At 38.6% G+C, this 22,178-nt stretch overlaps 2 protein-coding genes and 1 non-coding gene across 4 annotated transcripts; 1 reads left to right on the forward strand and 2 right to left on the reverse strand.

Moving 5' to 3' along the window:
- Positions 1–1,873: 1,873 nt before the first annotated feature.
- LOC120473944 (PTB domain-containing engulfment adapter protein 1) lies at positions 1,874–9,271 on the reverse strand. 2 transcript variants are annotated; one of them, XM_039664018.2, is made up of 9 exons: positions 9,178–9,271; positions 8,805–8,866; positions 8,618–8,689; positions 7,510–7,605; positions 7,290–7,427; positions 6,882–6,986; positions 3,674–3,733; positions 3,223–3,310; positions 1,874–2,434 (listed from the first exon to the last, which is right to left on the reverse strand). In XM_039664018.2, the coding sequence occupies exons 2-9, from the start codon at positions 8,847–8,849 to the stop codon at positions 2,385–2,387; spliced, it is 654 nt and encodes a 217-aa protein (XP_039519952.2). In that variant the 5' UTR covers positions 8,850–8,866; positions 9,178–9,271; the 3' UTR covers positions 1,874–2,384. The 2 variants fall into 2 exon arrangements, with proteins under 2 accessions (XP_039519952.2, XP_088980438.1); XM_089124312.1 differs by having other exon boundaries at positions 1,876–2,434; positions 3,223–3,295.
- LOC120473945 (uncharacterized) lies at positions 8,628–21,946 on the forward strand. The gene is made up of 3 exons (XR_005621698.2): positions 8,628–8,715; positions 21,597–21,666; positions 21,753–21,946. It is a non-coding gene; the product is annotated as an uncharacterized LOC120473945 (transcript).
- Positions 9,773–16,828, reverse strand: LOC120473943 (E3 ubiquitin-protein ligase TRIM58). Its single transcript, XM_039664016.2, has 2 exons — positions 16,038–16,828; positions 9,773–11,963 (listed from the first exon to the last, which is right to left on the reverse strand). The coding sequence occupies exons 1-2, from the start codon at positions 16,779–16,781 to the stop codon at positions 11,082–11,084; spliced, it is 1,626 nt and encodes a 541-aa protein (XP_039519950.2). The 5' UTR covers positions 16,782–16,828; the 3' UTR covers positions 9,773–11,081.
- Positions 21,947–22,178: the final 232 nt, after the last annotated feature.

The following is a 22,178-nucleotide window of genomic DNA, read 5'->3' on the forward strand; positions in this document are numbered from 1 at the left end:
TTGATCGTTTTGCCATATCTCGTGGCTTTTTCAACGTGTCACACTCAAGATCCGGCCTTCTCTTCCACTCATCAGCACTGCGGATCTGCAAAATATAATGCGCACCTCGTGTCTTTAAAGGAGAACTCCGGCGAACAATGAACCTTTGGTCTAATAAAACGTCGGTACCTAGTCAACCATTCTCTGAGATTTGTTTTCATGATAATCGAATGTAAAGAGTTTTATCTCTAAAAACTGTTTAGCGTATAATGCTAGTAATGGGGGCATTGAGTAAGTAAAAAGAAATCGCTAGTTTATACCACTAATAAGGCTTAAAATAGCCCCACACTCACACAGTAATATAATGAGGCTCCATACATGCAAAACGAAGCATTGAGAACTTTGTAAGTGTACAGACCGTTTAATAAGAAGATACTTTATGAAGACAGTTCACTTCGCGTATACAGACAGGAGCCATCTTAAAAAATAGTCTCGATAAGTCGATCCCCGAACGCCATTCATACAGTTCTGAAGTTCGTTGAACTTCATAGAGTTCAGATCACTCAGCACGACGTTCGTGGTTCGACTTATCGAGACTATTTTTTAAGATGGCTCCTGTCTGTATACGCAAAGTGAACTCTCTTCATAAAATATCTACTTATTAAACGGTCTGTACACTTACAAAGTTCTCAATGCTTCGTTTTGCATGTATGGAGCCTCATTATGTTTCTGCGTTAGTGTGGGGTTATTTTGAGCCTTGTTAGTGGTATAAACTAGCGATTTCTTTTTACTTAGTCAATGCCCCCATTACTAGCATTATACGCTAAACAGTTTTTAGAGATAAAACTCTTTACATTCGATTATCATGAAAACAAATTTCAGAGAACGATTGACTAGATACCGATGTTTTATTAGACCAAAGGTTCATTGTTCGCCGGAGTTCTCCTTTAAGAGCAAAAACGCGTTCTGTTTGATACTATGCCTTTCGCTTAGACGTCAACATTTTTTGTCAAATAGAACAGAATAAAGTGCAGAATAAAGACAACGGCACAGCGTTTAAAGATCACTGCCAATGACTGACATCAAAGAATTTACTGGTATTTTGGTGCTGATGTGTGATTGCTTGTGTGAAAAGCATAATTGTGTATTTACCGGTAAAGTCATATGGCAATTTTACGGTAATTTACCAGTATTGCTGTGTGAAAGTGGCTATTGTCATCTGATTCCAGTAATGAGTCGATGTGCTGCAAAACTTATGAAGTGATTATAACAAATAAAAAAGGGATGTGACCTCAAAGATATTGACACCAATGAGATTCAAAGAACGACAGAATTAGAGAATTAAAGGGTTTTGTATTTTCAGGTGTCCTTCAAGACCGCTATATTTACCTGACATATTGCTTGCATTATCATATTTTTGTCCAAGACAGTTCGACAAGTCCATATAAGACTTGTGTAGCTAGTGTGAGCTGTGTAGGAAAACCTCACTCCCTGATCTCAAGAGGTGCACTGCGCGTGAGTAGGACCATTTGGTGCCGTGACCCAGATGGGATAGAGGGGTTCAAATCCAAAAAGTCCCTTTTCCCTTTTAAATCTACAATTACAGTGAAATATTTGGCCTATTGGATTTTAGCGGCTATGATGTTCTTAATTTTCTCGCTCATTAAGATAAAACTATGTTTTTGTAAAACGGAGGTCAAACTTGGCATCGGTTCAAGCAAAGCAAGATAATTCCCATTGTGTGGTGATCCCAGTTTTTTATCATGCCTTTGGAATCCAAAAAAACTTGACAACAGCTTCGACATGCCTCAAGATCACCTTCCAACAGTTCTGTTCCGCTTTTATGTGCCGGCAAAGTGAAGCATTCACAGAAGATATGGGTTTTTGAACTATTTAATAAAGCAAGCATGTGTTGTCGGTGATCAACACTCTTTTTGTGGTTAGATATCCTCTCGGGATGTTTCCAGTCACAGAAGCCGTTAATGAATAAATTACTTTGTGATGACAAAAGTTTGCACGCATAGCAATAAATACAGTATATACATAATGCTCCTTTAAGGGAAACGTTTCCAGGTATCACTCTGTAGCCTATACATCAGTATTGATTATTTTAATAGTTTTGTATGTATATGAATATGATACTGTAGGTTACATGTCATGCACCAAAAGGCTGTCAGCAGGATAAAACATGATGTACTTCAGTTGGGAACAAATGCCTTATACCAACAAAACTAAATTCACAATTGTTTATTTGTTAACCATATGTTCACAGATTCATCTTAAATATAGCCTAATCTTTTTTTTAATTATGTTGTCTTGATGTTCCTATAAATAATAGTTAGTGTTGAAGTGTTAAACAGTGGCATCTGCTGGACGTGTCGTTTCTGGAGCATTTACGTTTCCACTCAGAAATTCCTCTGCAAAGGAGTTTTGTCATCTTCTGAAAAGAATCTCACTGAAATAAAAATATTAGACAAATTAAAAGATTGCATATCAACATATTACCAATGCTAAATATAATCAATTTGTAGTTTTATTAAGACTTTTTCCAACAATTTATGGCTATTGTGAACAGCCATAAGTGTTGATCAAAACACTTAAGGTAATGTTACAGTTGGATACGTGATGGGCACATTAGTGTAAGTAAGTGTAAGATTAGTTCATTTTGACATGGAAATATGTATATAGACATGCAGGTGAGCATTATTACTTTTACTGATGTTATTAAGAGGTTATTTACATTACAATACTGTACACAGAGACATATACATGTGTGTGTGTGTGTGTGTGTGTGTGTGTGTGTATTCCATCATTACAAAAGTGTACACTACAGATAACAACAGATACTGTACTAGATATATTTACGTAAATACATAAAATAAAAGTTTCAACAGAAATGACATCAAAGTATATTTTAGTTTTTCATGGATGCTTGTCAGTACATTCAGCATGCACCTTTAACCATATTTCAAATACTTGTACAATAGTTATTGTATGGTAGCATTATGACATTACTGTATATATAAAGATGCAAGTCCTACAGTACATTAGTTGTTAAAAACACTAAAGTTCGACTAATTGCATGTAGTATAAATGTATATATAAAATACAAAACATTGTATTCAGTAGACACTTAATTATATTATTTTCATAATATGTACTTTTATAAGTTTGTCTTTTTTTTCTCCGTATAGAGCTTATGTGTGTGTGTGTGTGTTGTGTTTGTGAGTTTTCTACACATACCCTGTCCTGATCGAGATGAAGTCTTATCAATATCCGACTCATTCTCATAAATGTTCTGGACTCCACCAGTGTCCTGCAAGATAAATATCTGTGTCCAGAAAAATCACCACAGTGAGTGCTACCCATGATCAAATCAGTGCCGAAGCTGAATATTATAAACTGATGTGTACATTAACTATTCTTAAATTCCTAGATTAAAGGGTTATAATTTTCTTTTCTAGATAAGAAGTCTCTTAAAAAAAAAATAGTTCAATAGTAGAGCTGAACACCCAATAGAAATCTGTAAATGTTTAACTGTGTGCCTGTCATTTATTTTCATTGTTGCCTGATTTATTCCTTTAAGGTGTTATACAAGGAGACAGGTGTATGCATCTGTGTTTGTGGTTAAACATGCTTGTGTGTGTGTGCTTTTTGTGACTGTAGTAGCCTTAGTGTGTGACACATAACCCACTTCTCCATTGGCCTGCAGTCTCCTCTTCAGCTCCGCATTTTCTCGCTCCAGTACCTTATTCTGAACAGCAGAGGGAGATCTCAGACAGTTCAAGCATTCAAACAGACACTAGTCAATCAAAACCACTGAGCAAACAGGCACGACTTGACAAGAGGTTTCAGTGACGATTTATGGGTGCTTCCCAAACACTAACAGAAGGCTGGATAGTAATGAGTGTGTGTGCTTAGTAGTTCAGCACTTTGGAAGCTTGTACTAAATGCTAAAATGTAAATGTAAAATACTTTATATCAAAAACCTTTAACTGCCTTTCTTTTAATATCAAAGTTAAGCGGAATGTAATTACTTTACAACAAAAGAAAAGAAAACATAATTTCTTCATCTTTTAAATTATTATTTTTGTCTTTGATTGTATAATGAACTCAGACAAGCTCAATGCCGACTCGTTTTCAGTCAGTTGGAACATGTGCAAAGGATTGTGGTGGGTGATTTAAAAGGGCAATGTGTACTTTTTTTTAGGTATTTTATTATCTAAAATCAATAGTTTTATTAATAAATATGTCCTCAGTGGTGTACAAATACCTCTGCCAATTATCCGACTTATCGTAAATGAAGAATTTATTATCTTTATATACATGGGACGGGTAAGTCCACTGAGGCTTCTATGTAGTTCCGCCATCTTCGAAAAATATAATAGCAGAGAGGGACAGAAAGTACTAGGCCAACGCGTTTCCACAACGCGTCTTCGTTCAGAGCCAGCGTGATGTGACTGAACACAGCAGAAGCGGAGGAGCAGAGCAGTGAGAGGTGCTTGTCACTGTCCCAGCAAGTTTAAAAGGCTGCATTGCACTGTTATTTTTAATGGCAAGAATCTACCTGTCACTCAAGTGGCCACGCCCTTAATTATGCAGAACTTTAAGGCTTAGATATAATTTATCTATATTTTTATATATTTTTATAATTTATTAGTCATGAAGGTCAAAATTAGCGATATAGACCAAAACAACTATTTGCCACCAGGCTGTAAAAAAGTTTTTTTCTGCTGTGAAGAAATAGATACAGATACAGATACAGATTTGACTTGCTTTTGCAGCCAGCCTCATGCGGCCACTCGATGAAATGCAGTTTAATTCACTTCCGTGTTGGCTTCAAGAGATAGACGGAGAGGTTGCCCCTTGGTATAGACGACATTGGTGTCAGAACGATCCCCATTCACACGCATCCGTGAAAACGACTAAAAAGCTGTATTTTGCTGCCAGGCCATTAGATGGCGATGAAACACTGTAGAGTGAACATGTAATTCTTCAGAGATTTGCGTTTTTGTTGTTACACAGAGACCGTTTTCAAAACTTGCACTTTAAAACCCATCTTTAAAACTTTGTGTCCCAAAACTCTGTTGTCTTGTAAACGAACGGCCAAAACGGATAAAAACTTTAAAAACACAGACAGCAGAAGGAAAGTTAGACTGCTGTCACTTTAAGAGTGAATGCACGGATACTGATACTGATACACATGTGTTTACTTTCTCGACTGTTTACGAGGATACTTGACAATTTTGTTTGAATATGTCTGCTCAAGCGCAAGAAGATGTGAAAGAGAGCTCAGGTCAGTATTTGCGTGCTGTCTGAGACACAGATTTCTGGACGCATGCTCGATGTTTAGTAACGAATCGAGTTCCCTTTTGCGTCTTTTTGCGCTTGACTATTAAATTGAACTTGAATTTCGTGACTTAAATTTTCATGCTCCGTTCATATTTGTCCATGTTTATGTTCTCTCGATATTGCATTCTTAGAATTCATAAAAATTTGCTGGGCCAACTGGCGATCTACACACTGTTTCATAAACTCGCCAACACTGATTCTTACTCGACTTGATCGACAACAGAACCGGAAGACAATACAATGCAGAATAAAGTCGTAGTTTTTGTTATTTTTGGACCAAAATTTATTTTTGATGCTTCAAAACATTCTAACTAACCCACTGATGTCACATGGACTACTTTGATGAAGTCTTTATTTCCTTTCTGGACGAGGACAGTATACCGTAGCTCTTAGACTAAATCTAAAATATCTTCCTATTATCCTTGGGGTCAATTTGACCCCATTCAATGTTTAACGTCTGTATCATTTTATTTATTTATTTTTTGCTTAAGATTTAATGACTTTTCCTAATTTAATGGGGACAACTGTAAACATAAAATTAACCTGCTAATATTTTTTTAAAGTCCTGTACACATTTTGTAGCATCAATTTGACCCCAGGCTCGTTTAGTTGAACAATAAAAGAAGAAATATTAAAATTTCATAGACATTTGTTTTGGTTGTTTTATTGAGGTCACTATAACGTGTTATAATTAGAATTTATAATGTTCATTGTAATTTTACATATTCAATATCATATTCCAAAAACTTCCCTCTGTTTTAGGGCTCTAACCAAACATAACCATATCTGTAGTATTGCGAGAACCACTAGTAGTTCACATGACATGTGACATAATTCTCATGAGAACTAAAAATTCTTTCCTGTGCATTGGCGAGGGGAAAACATAATTTTTGCGAGAATTTTGATGTTTCCCGTGCCATGGGGGAGGAGAAAACATAACTTTTGCAAGATTGACCCATTACTATCCTTGATAGTTACTATCCATGCAAAATAAATAGTTTTTCTTTCCAAATGTTATAGATTACAAAAATCTATACTTAGAAATATTATAGAACAAATAAAACACCACATATATTTATAGGCTACTTTTCCAATTTTAGGTCAATCAGTAAGATTTTGTTGATTTGTAAAATTTGTCCATAGTCGTGCAGTGGGTATTCTGGATGTATAAGGGGTTAGGTGGGGTGGGGAGGGGGGTGGTGGGGGATGTCAACTTAAAAGGTTACTTAAGTAGTCAACAAAGGCATACATTAACTGAGACAAACCTTTATATATATATATATATATATATATATATATATATATATATAAAATAAAAAAAATAATATTGTGGAGGTCAAATTGACACCAGTGGGTAAAAATGTTATCAGATTTGAGGGTAATAGGAGGGTTAAACTGTGTTCTGAAGATGGACGGAGGTCTTACAGGCTTGGGACGACATGAGAGTCATTAATGACATCATTTTCATTTTTGGGTGAACTAACCCTTTAAATTAGTGCTGGCCACTGTGCTGAGCTCCAGTATTTCTCTGATGTGACTGGTCACTGTACCTTGTGTCTCAGGGCCTCCACCACCAGGTCTCGATCACCATGTACACCTTCATTCTGCTTATAAGAGCGGAAAGAGTCGCCAATGATGGACACAAGAAGATGGGACTGAGAAAGAGAAAAACAGCACAGAGAATCTAATCAACTGGAAATGAATTGCTGGTAAGATTTAACATGAAGTGACAGATTTCCAAAACTTTAACCCTGCATTTAATAAATAATGATCTGAAATCCTTATTAAAATGTATTGAAGTTGATAAAAAAAAAAATAGCATACCCACAGTAAGGCTGATATCAAAAGATTAAAGAGGCACCGTCAAAATACAGTGACACTTAATTTTGCAGCATGTTCTAGTTAATATTGAACTAAACGCACATTGTGTCAATGCATTTAACATTTCCAGAACTCACAAACTTCTTGCTCTGGAAGATGTAGCAGTGGTGCATGTCTGCCGCTGGGTGTTTGGCTATGAAGCCCAGGATTTTGGGCTGAGACGGATGGACTGCACAGAATGAAACCGAGGGCAGAGCGCAGGAGTACAGCATGAACTGAGAAAAGGAGAGAGTGAATGAGGGTGTCGTACACCTGAGTGTCACTGTCTGAGCTCGAGTACATAGTCCTCAGTCACACCTTGGTTTTATGCTCTAGAATGTCAATGGCAGTTCTGGTCAGAAACAGATGTACTTTAGTTTTCTTCATTTTCTCTGCCATATCCATGCTCGGATCCTAAAAGAGAAAGTCATAGGATTAAAGGATTAGTTCACTTTTGAAAAAACTTTTGCTGATAAATTACTCACCCCTATGTCATCCAAGATGTCCATGTCTTTCTTTCCTCAGTCGAAAAGAAATTAAGGTTTTTGATGAAAACATTCCAGGATTTTTCTCCTTATAATGAACTTCAATGGGAACCAGGTCCAACCGAGGTCCAAACGACAGTTAATAACAGTTTCAGATGCAGCTTCAAATGTCTTTAAACGACACCAAACTATGAATAAGGGTCTTATCATGCGAAACGATCGGTTATTTCAAAGCTTATTCCAAAAATGTAACTTTTCTAAGGACAAATGCTAGCCTTGTAATATATTGTGAGGCGCGTTTGCAACGTCACGAAATACGTAATTACGTTCAAAAGGTCACGGGCGACGTAGCCGGAAGTACAGAATCAAAATCGTCCGACATCGTTGTTTTACCTTTTAATTCCTTTTTTGTAAACGGCGTTTGAGTTAGTTTTCACGTTCAACCTATGCGTTCAGCTTGTAAACACTCTGACTCTGTACTTCTGGCTACGTCGCCCGTGACCTTTTGAACGTAATTACGTATTACGTGACGTTGCAAACGCGCCTCACAGAATGGAGAAAGGCTAGCGTTTGTCCTTAGAAAAGTTACATTTTTGGAATAAGCTTTGAAATAACCGATCGTTTCACATGATAAGACCCTTATTCATCGTCTGGTGTCGTTTAAAGACATTTGAAGCTGCATCTGTAACTGTTATAACTGTCGTTTGGACCCCGGTTGGACCTGGTTCCCATGGAAGTCCATTATAAGGAGAAAAATCCTGGAATGTTTTCATCAAAAACCTTAATTTCTTTTCGACTGAGGAAAGAAAGACATGGACATCTTGGATGACATGGGGGTGAGTAAATTATCAGCAAAGTTTTTTCAAAAGTGAACTAATCCTTTAAGTTATATATATAATACCATAGTGGCTACAGTAGAGGGACATTAATGGTTGTATCACCTGCAGGGCTTCGACTGCATCTTTCAGAGTCTGCATCCCACCGGGACGGACCACCTGGATACGACCCAAAAACTACACACAATCCCCAAACCCCATACGTGAGTGCAATAAACATTAATATTTAACATTATTAAGTACATAAATGCAACAAAACTATTGACTATATCAATGACAAAGTGATACTCACTTTAATTGAGAAGAATATTTCACTTTCGTCATCTATGTCACTCATTTTCACCACTTCACTGTCTGTCTAATGACAAATGACAAAATACACAGTGTACTAAAGAAGAAATATGTATCAAATATTTTTTAAACAATGACATATAGTGGCCTGAAAATATTCGGACACTTCTGGCACTCTTTAAAAAGGCTTAATATTTCATTACATAATATCAAGCCAAGAGAATATCAGCAAACAAATGCTACTGCGCAGCGCAATCTTTCCCCAGATCTAACTTCCCTTTTATTAGTATATAATGCAAATCATAGGGCACAGAAACCACTACATATCCAAATACATTTTGATCACACACATGAGAAACTGTAAATGCACTTACGTTTGTGGGAGAACTTTGTATCGCTGAGATGAAGTTCTCTTCTGCTGTCTTTCAGGGTTGAAGTTGTGTGATGTTAATGGTTAACTATAAAACTTCTTTTCTTTATGGCACATCAGGCCTGATAACAAGTCAGCTATTAAAGTCTATTGTATTGACATTGTGATGTCATAGTTGTTTATGAACATTTAGCCATACGGACAAGTTAAAGAAACGGTTTACACCAATTCTTTCTTCAATTTAGTATTTAAAATTTATACTATAACTAGCACAAGTGAGGATAGCTGAGTTTATTGCAATTTTATTTAGAGTGTCAAGAACAAAACGTTGGCTCTAACCTGTAGATGGTGCTGTTGTAGATCAAATAATGCCTTACTGTACCATCATTTAATAAACAACAACAACGAAACTAATTTATCAACATAAAAGCCATTCAAGTAATGTAGCATGTATTCAACTAAAACTATCATAAAACCAAACACAATGTAAATGATTAATTCCATTAAAATTGTTACTCAAAAAAAGTGAATGCCTTGGTAGTTTAAATAATCATAAATGTTTAACAGTAAAGGCGCAATTATCCAGAAATGAGTCTAAATTTAATTCAGTTCACATTTATTTGTATAGCGCTTTTCACAATACACATAGTTTCGAAGCAGAACATGCAGATTTAGATAACATGTCCACATACAGAGTGATCTGTAATCAGATGTTTTGTACTGTATTTCAGAAATGTACAAATCACCGTTAGCTAAAAATGTATTCATTTAAACAATGTAATAATTTAAGGCAGAAACATTGAGTTTATCAAAGTAATTTACTTGTTTGTTAACAAATGAGCATTGGTGCATGTAAACATAATAATGAATTTATGAGGTGACCCTGATATATTGAGATTTATTACCAAATTTTATAGAAATGCAGAGAGATTTTTTTTTTATGAGATATTGTGTCAGTATACAGACTTACATGAGTCAAAACTATTTCATTAGTGTGACAGGAAAGGTGTGAACAAGACAAGTATTTCTTGTTTTACAGGACAAAGGTGATGTGCATTTATGTTTATGTGAAAGCATACATAAAGTACATAAAGAGCTTTGCTCTAGCCATTTTAATGAATAAAATATTTAATAAAACTTGATTGTCTAATATGGCCCTGCAGAATGATGTGTGTCAATGTAATACAGTACATTCATAGCCTGCATTCTGGGTGCCATTCCTGTCATTATAGTCCCATAAGGGAAAATACAAGCAAAAATACAGCAGAGATGTTATCTAGCTCACTGGTAATATAATATCCAAGCTCTGTTTCTTTAAGAGCATCTGAATTTGATTTTTTTCTTTCTTTCCTCAGACATGGAAAGAGTTGAGCTCTGCATAAATACACTGTCTATGCCGGTGTTACTTTATTTACAGTCTCTTCTCTTCAAAGACTCCTATTTCAGGCCAAATACACTACACTTCTGGGTAATATTCAAACAAAACCCATTCAGTTTCTTCTGTTTTCAAGGGTTGTATAGCTGTCGTACAAACATTGTATTCAAACTTTAAAATAAGTCAGTCAGTAAAGGGTCAATTTGTAGTACAGTAATGTCTGCTTTGCTTATAGCTTTTGTTCATGAAGCCCAATCAAACTGAGGGGACACGTGCCCTCTCGAATTCTCAAGCCACGTCCAGAAGATGTATATCTCACTTGATTATCATATGTACATTTTCAATTGGTAATGTCTTTAACATCGCACTAACATGTCACACATCACACTAACTACATAAGTACTATCAAGTTGTTAAAAGTCCTGTACCCCTTCTTTCCAGGGGTACAGGATTAGGCATACTAATGCATAAGGAATGAAGGGATAAAGAGAATGAGGCAAGAATTTTACACAATGAAAGCATGTCCGTGTCAGTTAAACTCCACTCAAAAGAGTTATCCACGAATCTTCTGAGGTAGAGTGGATCCCAAACGCAGGGTACACTGCATCCTTAAACACGGCACTGAATGTATGAAGATGCTGCTTTCGGCCTCCCTGACCTGAGCTGTGGAATGCAATAGTTCCTCCTTCGTAATCCAGGGTCGCTTCGACCTTCTTTGGCGGCACGATCAGCCCGTCACCCACGGCCACATTAGCCGAGTCATGGCACGCCGTCAGCTTCTTGCTCTTCCACTGCAACCTCCAAGAGCTGGTGTTATGCCCCAGCCTGCTGTGGTCACCTTTACGTGGCATGCTTTTATAACACAGTCCCACAGACCACGCGCACCCGGGGCCGACCTCCACCGCCCACATGTGAACTCCGGTGGAGAAACCTTGCGAGCACAAGACCTGACTGGCCGAGGAGAAGCGCTCGCTGTTATCTCCAGCATTACTGCTCTTAACTCCTGCACACTGCTTGACTGTTTTGAGATCAGTGGACAGCAGAAGGCTGGCGTTGGCCGTGGCTGGGTTGAAGGTCAGGTCTAGAGGGTTCATTATGCCATGGAGGCACTCCAACAGAAGACTCATCTCGACGTGGAAGGCGTCTGTACGTAGGAGAGCGCGCAGGTGCTTGGCATCGGAGGACTCTTGGGAAGGTAGACCGGGAATGGTGACGTTAGCAGCCTGGCGGACCCTTGCTTCAACGGTGAGGTAGTTCTGGATGAAGAGAAACTCTGAGGATTGATTGAGAACCTCGCTGGTGCACTGCTGGGCTTCCTGCAGCTGGTGTAGACAACTCTCCAAATCGCATAGACTGGCTTGCCAGCTTTTGTCTCGCTTATGAAGCTCGTCGTCCATCTCGGTGCTCATACGACTCTTAAAACATCACATATAAACAGTGTTAATGTGTTTTACCTCAACATGACTGTATGTCGTCAGCACTGGTCTAGATCTGTTGTTCTCAACATAAGTGAGGGTGACATTTATTTGGCAATAATACTAAAATTAGAAGAGACCACATACGCACACATCATACAACTGACGCAAGTGTCTTTTGCTAGTTTCAGCCTGACGCAGTTATCATTTTCACGTCCTGCACCACGCTGTTTAAATAGCAAATGCATTTGCACCCATCTGTGCGCACAGGGTCCTGGTCTACTCTGAGAATGAGGTGTGTTCAGGCGCAATGTTGGTGCGTTGATATTTTTTAGGCAACTGAAATAGATTGCAGGATTGACCAACTGAAATGTGGTCAAAAGTCAATGGCACAGTATTTTTTTTTTTTGTTATTTAATGAGCATGTTAGTAATGTGAGCCAATAGGTGGGTCCACAACCAGTGCAGTCTCATCAATGCTACGTTCACACCGGACGCGAATCGCGCGTAAAATTCGCGCCTGACGCGTCTAGTTTGACGCTTGACCACTTTGTGTTAATTCGCGTGTCAAGAGCGAAACTGGCGCGCGTAAAAACAAAAGTTTGAAGCGAAATTTACGCGCGTCAGAATCGAAATCCATTGGCAGCCATTGTTTTTATGTCGACCGAGCATTCATCAAGAGAGTGTCGCTCTGTATTTACTCTGGAGAGCAGAACAGCGGCGTGGGGATCATCGTCGCCGTATATTTGTGTCCACCGGACCCTTCAGAGCCGAACCGTTTGGCGAGTTTCACCATTTGCTCGCTCCAGGAGCTGCGCTGGATGACGGCCGCTGTCAGCGGTACTTCCGCCTGTCCCGCGCCCAGTTTGATGACATGTTGTCCCGCATCGGAGCGAGGATCACCCTCGCCCTCATCCATCTAATCTAGCTGTCATTTATTTTTTGTTTTGATGATGAATAGAGCCAGCCTTCAAAAGTTATTAACCTGTCCTGTGATTTTTTTTTTCTCTCTCTCACGTCCAGACACGAATTTATGCACATATGTTGATTGTCTTTACAACATAATACTATTTCATATAATCTAGCTATGGAATGAATAACATTCAATACAAAATTAACATGTCACGTAGGCTATATAGAAATAATGTTTTAAGTGATAAAACATTTGCTTTATTGTGCATAATCCCACCATGCATTTAGTCATATTAACAAAATAATTTATTGAAGCATCCAGACACTTCACCACGTGAGCAAGCAGCTAGGCTCCTGATTGGTTAACGCGGCGCGAATTCACGCCAAAGTTCAGATTTTTCAACTAGGGCGGCAGACGCGAATTCGCGTCAAACGCGTGAATGCACAAATGGCACTAACTGAACCCAGATAGCAGACTGACATTGAATCAACGTGGAAATATGACATCGAAACAACGTTGATCTGACATTGTTTTGCTCATCGAATTAACGTTGAACCAACGTCAGATGCGTCATTCTTTCAAAACTAACGGAAAATCAACTTGAAATCAACGCGTTGTTTCAACGTTATGAAAGCAAACCAATTTTCGATTTCATTTAGCTTTGAAGAATGCCGCGTCTGACGTTGGTTCAACGTTAATTCGATGAGCAAATCAACGTTGTTTCAATGTCATGAGAGACGTCGTTTCCACGTTGATTCAATGTCAGTTTGCTATCTGGGAATCATTCGCGTGTAATGCGCTTAACGCGCCAGACGCTCAATTCGCGCCATTCGCGCGAACGAGGCGTATTCGCGTCTTCCGCGCCTCGCTCCACGCCTCATTCGCGCCGCAGGAATTTTTCACGCGCGTAAAGCGTCTTTGCATTGACTTAACATTGAAATCATTCGCACCTGACGCACTATTCGCGTCCGGTGTGAACGAAGCAAAGACGTCATATAACTGACGTCTTGGGACGTCTTTTGACCATACGTCAATATCCGCCTTTTTAGGGCCCCCTTAAACGTCGGTAGATGGCGTTATCGGATCCTAACTCTACCCCAGACCTAAACCTACCCCTAACCTAACCCGTCACTTAACTGATGTTAAAGGTAAAGCTTCAGTTGTATGACGGCCCGGGATCGTCATCTACCGACGTTTAAGGGGGCCCTTAAAAGGCGGATATTGACGTATGGTCAAAAGAAGTCCCAAGACGTCAGTTATATGACTTCTTGGGATGAGACTGTGTTACCACAACACACGTACAATCTACTTATTACACACACAGCAGCACACAAACATGCCAAAGATATTAAAAACAAAAGGATCACAATGTAAAAGATGAATATTGTGTACATAAAGACAGTCTTAATTCAGTCTTACCGCTACAAATCCCGCCATCTAAATAGCGAATCTGCCATGGCGCTAGCAAAACTGGCTATTAAAGTAAATGGAAGATGAGACACTGATTGGTTAATTGCACGTTACGCCCAAAATACACCCATTACTCAGTAAGAGAATAGGGACAACCCTTTTAGACCATGCGCCGGGAGAGCCGACCATTTTCCCGTCGTTAAATTAGCAATGGACCACTTGCACTGAACTTCGCAACGCACTTCCGTTTGGAAACAATACATATCACTTATTTCCGGTTATGTTTACTTTCAATGTACTGCGGTCAATGAGTTGAACAAACACCACCTAAAAGGAGTGTCTGTAATAAGATTTTATATTTTGGAAATTTTTATTGACCGAAGAAGGGATATTCCAACATGACATCATGACTTTTGCGTAAACATACACGCCACTTTCGAGTCAGGTGGCGTGTTATCTCTACGCATTTTGAACTAACTGCGTGTATCCGCGTGTATGCGTGTATGTCTACGCCATTAACGTCCGCGTCATTCCGCGTGTCTGTACATGCAGTCAAATCTCCAGTCATAAATGCCATTAACCCCAGTGACGGTTAAGTTTAGGGATGGGGTTGAGGTAAGTCATATCTTTTTTTTCCCTAGGATGGTAAGGGAACAGTCATAAATGCCATTAACCCCAGTGACGGTTAAGTTTAGGGATGGGGTTGAGGTAAGTCATATCTTTTTTTTACCTAGGATGGTAAGGGAACAGTCATAAATGCCATTGACCCCAGTGTCGGTTAAGTTTAGGGACGGGGTTGAGGTAAGTCATATATTTATATAACGTTAAGTCAACAGCGTTCATAAACACGTTGAAAGGCGATTATGCGTCTTGATAGCACGCCAAAAATGGAAATACGAATTGGCGTGTCATACACACGCTACTTCATGAGATCAGTCTGGATATTCTGATGTTTACCATTTGCAGAATTTTCAAAACTCATCAGAATGAAGTTTAAATCCAAACCAAGCCAATCCGAGAAAGCTGAAATGTGTGAGAACAGAATAACATCAGTACGAAACACGAACATTTATTTATTTGGATTAAATATTGTAATCATTCAGTGTCATTTTTCAATGTCAATCGGTTTACTATTTACATGTTCATGCCCAAAATTCTTAATTAATATTCAGAGAAGTTGACTGTCATTCTCCTCTACGCTGCGGGCGTTCTGATCGTAGGCACCTCGCGATCATTCATTCATTCAACTATTTTAAAAAGACAGGAATAACGCACCAATGCACACTTTTTATTAGTCAAATTCATTAAAAAAATGTAAACTCAAGTATATAATATAAGAGAAAAATACTGTTGTTAATGAGAAGACATAAGACAGCTGCAGGTTAGTGGATAAATATATTTAGCCTATTTATTATTCAGAATGGAACGTTGGAAAGAAAATATATTTATAGGAACATTTCAGCAGGCGCAAGATAATTAATACAGAGATCATTATTCATTGTTTTAATCAATTGGCATCCATAAAACGTAGTGATAATCTGCATTCTCATATACAGTATGGACGTGCGATGAACACTGTAACCCATATGTAATAAGTAGAACGCCGAAGTAGTGTGCAAGTAGTCCATTGTGGATTCGGACACTTGCGCCGTGTGCTTAGATCGTTAAAATAGGGCCCATTTTGTCTAAACACATAAACTGAACTAGTTAAAGTGGCACGATTGTAGCTATCTAGCTTTCTATCATTCATACCTTGTATGTAGTGATGAGTGAAGTCATGTTGTCCAGCAGGATGTTTGCCCTGGCCACCAGCTTATCTTCGGCCTTGTCCCGAGGTCCTGCGTTGGCGCTTTTCACCAGAGCGTCTGTCATCTGTAGCTTGTCAGACACAGACTTCCCCAGTTTCTCAAGAATTCTCGTCATTTCCCCCTTGGCCACCTCGAACGTCTGCACTTCGTGGTGCTGGTGCGTGCCCTCCATCAAGCACTCGGAGCAGAGGAACAGGCGCTCCTGCACGCAAAGGTACTCCGTGACCTTCAAGTGCACCGGGCACCTCTTCCCATCCCGTTCTGCTGGCAGTCCCACTAAGACGTGCAGTGATCTGTGCCGTTCCTCGTGTTTCTTGAGGTGGCTGGGGCACAATGACATTTCACATCGTGTGCAGAATTTCACCGCAGCCACTGGATCATCCAGGCAATGGTCGCATGGCACCGTCGTGCCCCCTCTCAGTCCGCCACCCGAAGTGGCCGCCAGGAACCCATCCACGATACCGTTAAGCTTGAAGTTCTTGGGAAGAGTCTCCGGGCTGCCGTACTCCTCCCTGCACTCCGGACAACGTTTCGGGGACTTGGGATCTTCTGCGTGTGCAGCATTTTGTATGCAACCCAGGCAGTAATTGTGTCCACAAGGAAGGGTTACGGGATCACGGTACAGCTGCAAACAGATCGGACAGCTCAACTCCAAAGCAAGACGCTCCTCAGGTTTACTTAGAGACATGTCTACAGGTTCTTAATGAAGGCAGTTCTGTGTGTTGACTTTGAGAACTCAGGGATATCAGAGCGGTTACTGGTATAGCTTGTTCTGGGCCTGTACTGCAACATTCCAGGGACAGTCGGCATTTCCGAGAAATGCAATTGGTTCTACTAGCAACACAAGAATGCTTTATAGCAGCTTACATGATGTTTATGGGTGAAACAACAACCTCTAATGGAAAATGGAAAATTAAAAATGGATAAATGAAGCGCTGTGGGTATCCGTGCATGTTGATTAGAACCAAGGAAACCAGAGGAACAAAATAATAATGAAAGCAAAGTTTTTACACAGAACATGTGCCATGCTTCTTGATGTTAATGGTAAACACTAATTCCTCCGTGTGAGGCTCCTATTGTGCCACATCTGAAAACCTTGAGAGTGCTTCATCCTGTTGCGCAAACCAGAAAAGTTTGGTACTTGTATCAAGGAAAGGATCTGACTGTCTGAAACTGACAGTCACGCTACGGCCCCTTTGAGAGGGAATCGAAATCAAATGCTTTTGATTGTGCTGAAATAGAGTAGGACATAATGCTTCACTTTCACCACTTAAATGTGTCTCTTGTATTAATCACAGATTGTATTGTAAAGATGAACAAATACATTTGCTTATGACACATGGGCTTTTTAAATAGGTAACAGGACAGTATTTCACCAGTCGTGTCAGGACGCGTCAAAAGACTTAAGTTTGCAAAGCAGTGTAGTACTCGAGACTCGGACTCGTCTCGGTCTCGAGACCATATTTTAATGGTCTTGGTCTTGTCATGGACTCGTGTCCATTTGGACTCGGAATTGACTCGTACTCGAACATTTTTTTTTTAGGACTCGGAATTATTCCCGAGTCCACTCGAGTTCAATTAAAAATATTTTTCATGATTATTATTGTATGTTAATAAAATATTTCTTTAAATTGATTGACACGCCCAGTGATTGGTGATTTTCTAGTGCGCAACTGCGCATGACAAATTGTAATAAAATTAATTTTAACACCACCTACTATGTGGCCTTTTTACCCTAAACTGATCATATTTTTTAAACTCTAAGTAAATTCAGTAAAAAAAAAAAAAAAGGATTTCTCTAAGTTAATAAAAGTAAATTAGGTAGGCTAACCCTCTCTGGTCTCGGTCTCGACTCTGACTCGGCCGTCTCTGGTCTCGGACTCGACTCGGACTCGACTCTCTATGGACTCGGTCTTGACTCGGACTCGACTCTCTCTGGTCTCGGTGTCGACTCGGACTCGAGTGAGGTGGTCTCGACTACAACACTGTTGCAAAGTGTCAAATGTAAGTGCGTTACTTGTCTACAGAAAACCTAAAGACTCAGATAAGTGCTCAAGTATCTTTTTAAGATAAGTCAGACAACTGAAGCTCACTCCTGGATGTCTTGGTGTCATTTGATTTGTGAGAGACGTCCGGGTGTTGTGATCAAAGAGTAAAATCCTCTCACTGTTGTAATATTGTGAGATTCAGAAAGAATGTGAAACTGCTGCAGGGAATCTTGAACCAAAGCCATGGTGAGGTATGTACAAAAGCATAATGATCATAGCAGGATAACAATGCAAATTTGCTCATGCAAATCTGTGCATCAGTTTCAGTCAAAAAGCATCATGTCCCCCGTTTTGAATTGAAACTTATCTTTCAAAACTTATATGACTTTTTGTCCAAAATCTGCATTTTCAAATCAGGACACCAGCTGCAACCAGCCGCCTGAAATATATTCTTGGTCCATTTTCTTCACAGAGTTGGGCGTTGAGGAGCAGCTGGGAGTGAAGGCAGAACACCGTTCTCACTGTCACACTGTAAAAATGAATACGCTTTATCTAATCAATAAAATTGAGGCAACAGATTACAATTAATTAAATTGAACAAATCAGAATTTAGTAATAATTAATCAAATTATTCCTTAAAAGTTAACCATTTAATATGAGTAAAGTTTACACCAAAAAATTTCTGAATAACAGACGTACGTCAAAGATTAATTAAGAACTCTTTATTTTATATTGCCAACATTGAAGACACCTGATGTCAAGCAGAATCACTGAAGGAGAAACCTAAAACAAACACTGATCACCATAATGGTGACTTAAATGTAAGTTTTTTTCATTTTAAATGGTTTACTTTTAAGGGATTATTTTGAATAATTATTACTCAATTCTAATTTGTTAAAATTTATAATATTGCTTGTTGCCACATTTTTTTATTTTTTTATTTTATTAGATAAAGCACATTCATTTTTACAGTGCATGTCTGCCATCTTGTGGTCTGATACATCTGAGGCATCACAATACACACTGCATGGTCATATGAAAGAATATTAATATTTCTTTAATCGGTTGATTTCTGTTTTATTTAGAGCTATTTTAGAGGATCACATAAAGGAATGGTTCCAAAGTCTGAGATCCCTAGAGAAAATGCCTCAATTTTGCAATCATTTCTAATTTATTAATAATAAAATCAATATGGGTAAAAAGTTTATTTAAAAAACCAGCATGATTTTCAGACATGTACAAATCTTTTTGATTTGATTTGATAACGACCCAAAGAGCGTCTTGTGGATTTAGTGGAAGCAGGAACATCTGCTCGTCTGTACAAAGAGATTCACAAATATTTCTTCATGTTTGGTTTATTTTCAGGTTTAAAGTCAACAAAATCCTAGTTTTTCAATGTGGACTCATTATGTGTCCAAATGTTCTACATTTGCAATGAGGAAAACTAGAGACTAAATTTGGCATTGTCTAATTTCCCATTTTCCAAATGTTTAGGGATTAGGGTTAGGCTTACTATGATATAAAAAAAAAGCAAATATGCATGTGTTGTGCGTGTATAAACCACAGTTATAAGAAGGATTGAACTGTAATTCTCATTTAGCCCCAGTTTAAACAGGGGTTCAGTATTCAAAGAGCCCTTTCCTTTCCTCAGTGCTTGTTAAAGCATCCGTGGGCTCTGCAGGTAATAGGGGACCCTAACCCAGCAATAACGTCCACTTTGAAGTGGAAACGCTATTAAATCAACGTATGGCTCCCCTCCTCCCACAGGAACAAACATGAGCCCGACAGAGCAGGGCCTTTCCCCACAAGCTACCACACAGTGCTGCCTCTTAAATTTAATTAGGCTGTCATAAAAAAAAATTCTGAAACAAAGGTGCGCTAGACTGCAGTGCATTCAGGGAAACAATTCTGTGTTCATTCTTTGTAGTTTAACCTTTTTGATGGCGTCTTATATGTCAGACTTGGTCCTTAGAGGTTTGCAAAGTGCTTAAAGGGATAGCTCGCTGGTAACACTTTACAAAACTAATTGCAACAGCATTTTATACAGGATTTAATCTTTGTTGTTAATGTCAGCATTTCACGAATACATTATTAAAACTGTGTTAATTGTGCACTGTGAACTAACATGAACAAACAATGAACAGCTGTATTAGCTAACATTAACAAAGATTGACAAATATAGTAACAAATGGTTTAGTTAATACATAATGTTAACTAATGAACTGTATGCTAGTGTTACCAGTTCATAAAAAAAATGAATATTCTGTCGTTTTTTCACCGCCATGTCGTTCCAAACCGAAAATGACTTTGCTTCTTCTGTGGAACATATGAGAAGATATTTTCGAAGAATGTTGGTGGGCAAACCGGTTTGGTGACCATTGACTTCCATTGTATATACAAAAAAACACAGACATATTTAAAAATATCTTCTTTTTGTTGCACAGAAGAAAGAAAGTCATGTATGCTTGGAACAACAAGGGTGAGGAAATTAGAACAGAAGTCTCATTTTTGTGAAACAATTTGAATCAAGTTGTGCATTTTTATGTCTTGTCCATTACAGGTGGCATGATGAACTTTACTAATTTGTGTGTGTGTGTCAGAGGGAAATCAGATTTGATAGATTTTTTAATTTATATAAAATATTGGTATTGCGTCAAGACAAATGTGAGTTGAAAAATGCAGTTTTTAAAATATACAAGTCCAAAAGTACAGTAGTTTTGTTTAAAAAAAAAAAAACAGTTCATATTGGTTTTAAATAGGGTGTATATGAATCCTCTGTTCATCAACCATAAATCCAAGTTTTCCTTGTGCTAGCTGATATGGGCTGTTAATAGCACAGTTATGCTCATCATCCTGATTGCTGAAAGATTGAAGTGACACATTAGCGATAAAGGGCATCGGACATATGGTGTGATGGGGTTATTGGAAGAATCTTCCGGCCTGGCAGTTATTTTTGTTCAATAGCATTTACATAAGACTTGAATGAAGAGAACCCATCTTGAATCGGGCAGAAACCAGATGCCCATGCAGACATTAAAAGGTCCTTTGGAGACACAGCTTCAAAAACGAATTTAAGGAAATTCCGCCTGTGCGGAACAAAAGCCCAAAGCTATTTATCCAATATCCATCAGAATTTACAGATCTGTTTAGATCTTTAAAAGTTTGTCTGTGCCGTGTGACTTTGCTTTAGTTTGATGTTTGGTCAGCTAATGAAGATCAAGTTTATGATGCCTGTGGCATTTTAATGCTTTGAACGCTAATTATTAAGCTGGTTTTAGAATGTAAATATACTTCATGAGCTCAGAATAAGGGATTTCATTTCATGAAAGTCTGTATTTATTTATGAATGTTCAGAGCAGTCCGATAGTGGACACAAATGCCAACTTGCTTATGAATTACAAAAACAATTAAAAGGGTTTTAACTGAGGATTGTTCATAGTGTTCTATGAAAGGAATAGTTTACCAGCAAAAACTGTCAATAAAATCAGTTTATATGTCTATTTTTTTTTTTGGAGCTTGACAAAATGTGAAGATTCTTTCAACTTTCCACCAACAAAATTGCAGCAATGCTGGAATAAGATGAAGGTGAGTAAATAATGACAGGATTTTTTTTTATTTATTTCATTTTTGGACTATAGCTTTAAAAATAACGTCTCCTTTTCTTGCCGTAGAGGTCAGCCGTAGATTTCTCATGACCTAGAACTGGCTCGATCTCACCTTTTCGCTGATCCCAGCACGACCTCTTGCAGAAACACCTCCATGTTAGGCAGAAGCTCCCCTCCTCCTCGGCGTCTGCCCACAGGAAGTGAGTCCTTTGGGGAGGAAATGGCTCCCAGATGTGTGGAGGTGACCCAGAGCTCTGGAGAGAGAGAGGTGAGTGGAGGTCGTCAGAAGAAGAACAATAGAGTGACAAAGTCTGCCTTCATCACAGAAGTGAGAATGGATTGCGTAAGAAAAACTCTCATTTGTAACTGAAAACATATATGGCCGGTTCATCTGCTCATATGCCGCTCACGAAAACAAAAATCAGATGCATTTTAATGTGTTTCTGATGAATGGTGCTTCACACTGGTTATCCTCAACCTATCTGAAGGCAT

Source organism: Pimephales promelas, chromosome 20 (genome assembly GCF_988280905.1).
Source record: "Pimephales promelas chromosome 20, fPimPro1.hap1.1, whole genome shotgun sequence".
NCBI classification, from domain to species: Eukaryota; Metazoa; Chordata; class Actinopteri; order Cypriniformes; family Leuciscidae; genus Pimephales; species Pimephales promelas.

Excerpts from the sequence above, each read along its gene's own strand:
- LOC120473944 (XM_039664018.2), bottom strand. The coding sequence starts at position 8,849 with ATGAGTGACATAGATGACGAAAGTGAAATATTCTTCTCAATTAAA. Across the intron at positions 7,606-8,617 it reads ATGCAGTCGAAGCCCTGCAG|GATCCGAGCATGGATATGGC; the intron begins GTGATACAACCA and ends TTTCTCTTTTAG. Across the intron at positions 3,311-3,673 it reads GACTGCAGGCCAATGGAGAA|ATATTTATCTTGCAGGACAC; the intron begins GTGGGTTATGTG and ends TTCTGGACACAG.
- LOC120473943 (XM_039664016.2), bottom strand. The coding sequence starts at position 16,781 with ATGTCTCTAAGTAAACCTGAGGAGCGTCTTGCTTTGGAGTTGAGCTGT. Across the intron at positions 11,964-16,037 it reads CACTCATCACTACATACAAG|AGTCGTATGAGCACCGAGAT; the intron begins GTATGAATGATA and ends TGATGTTTTAAG.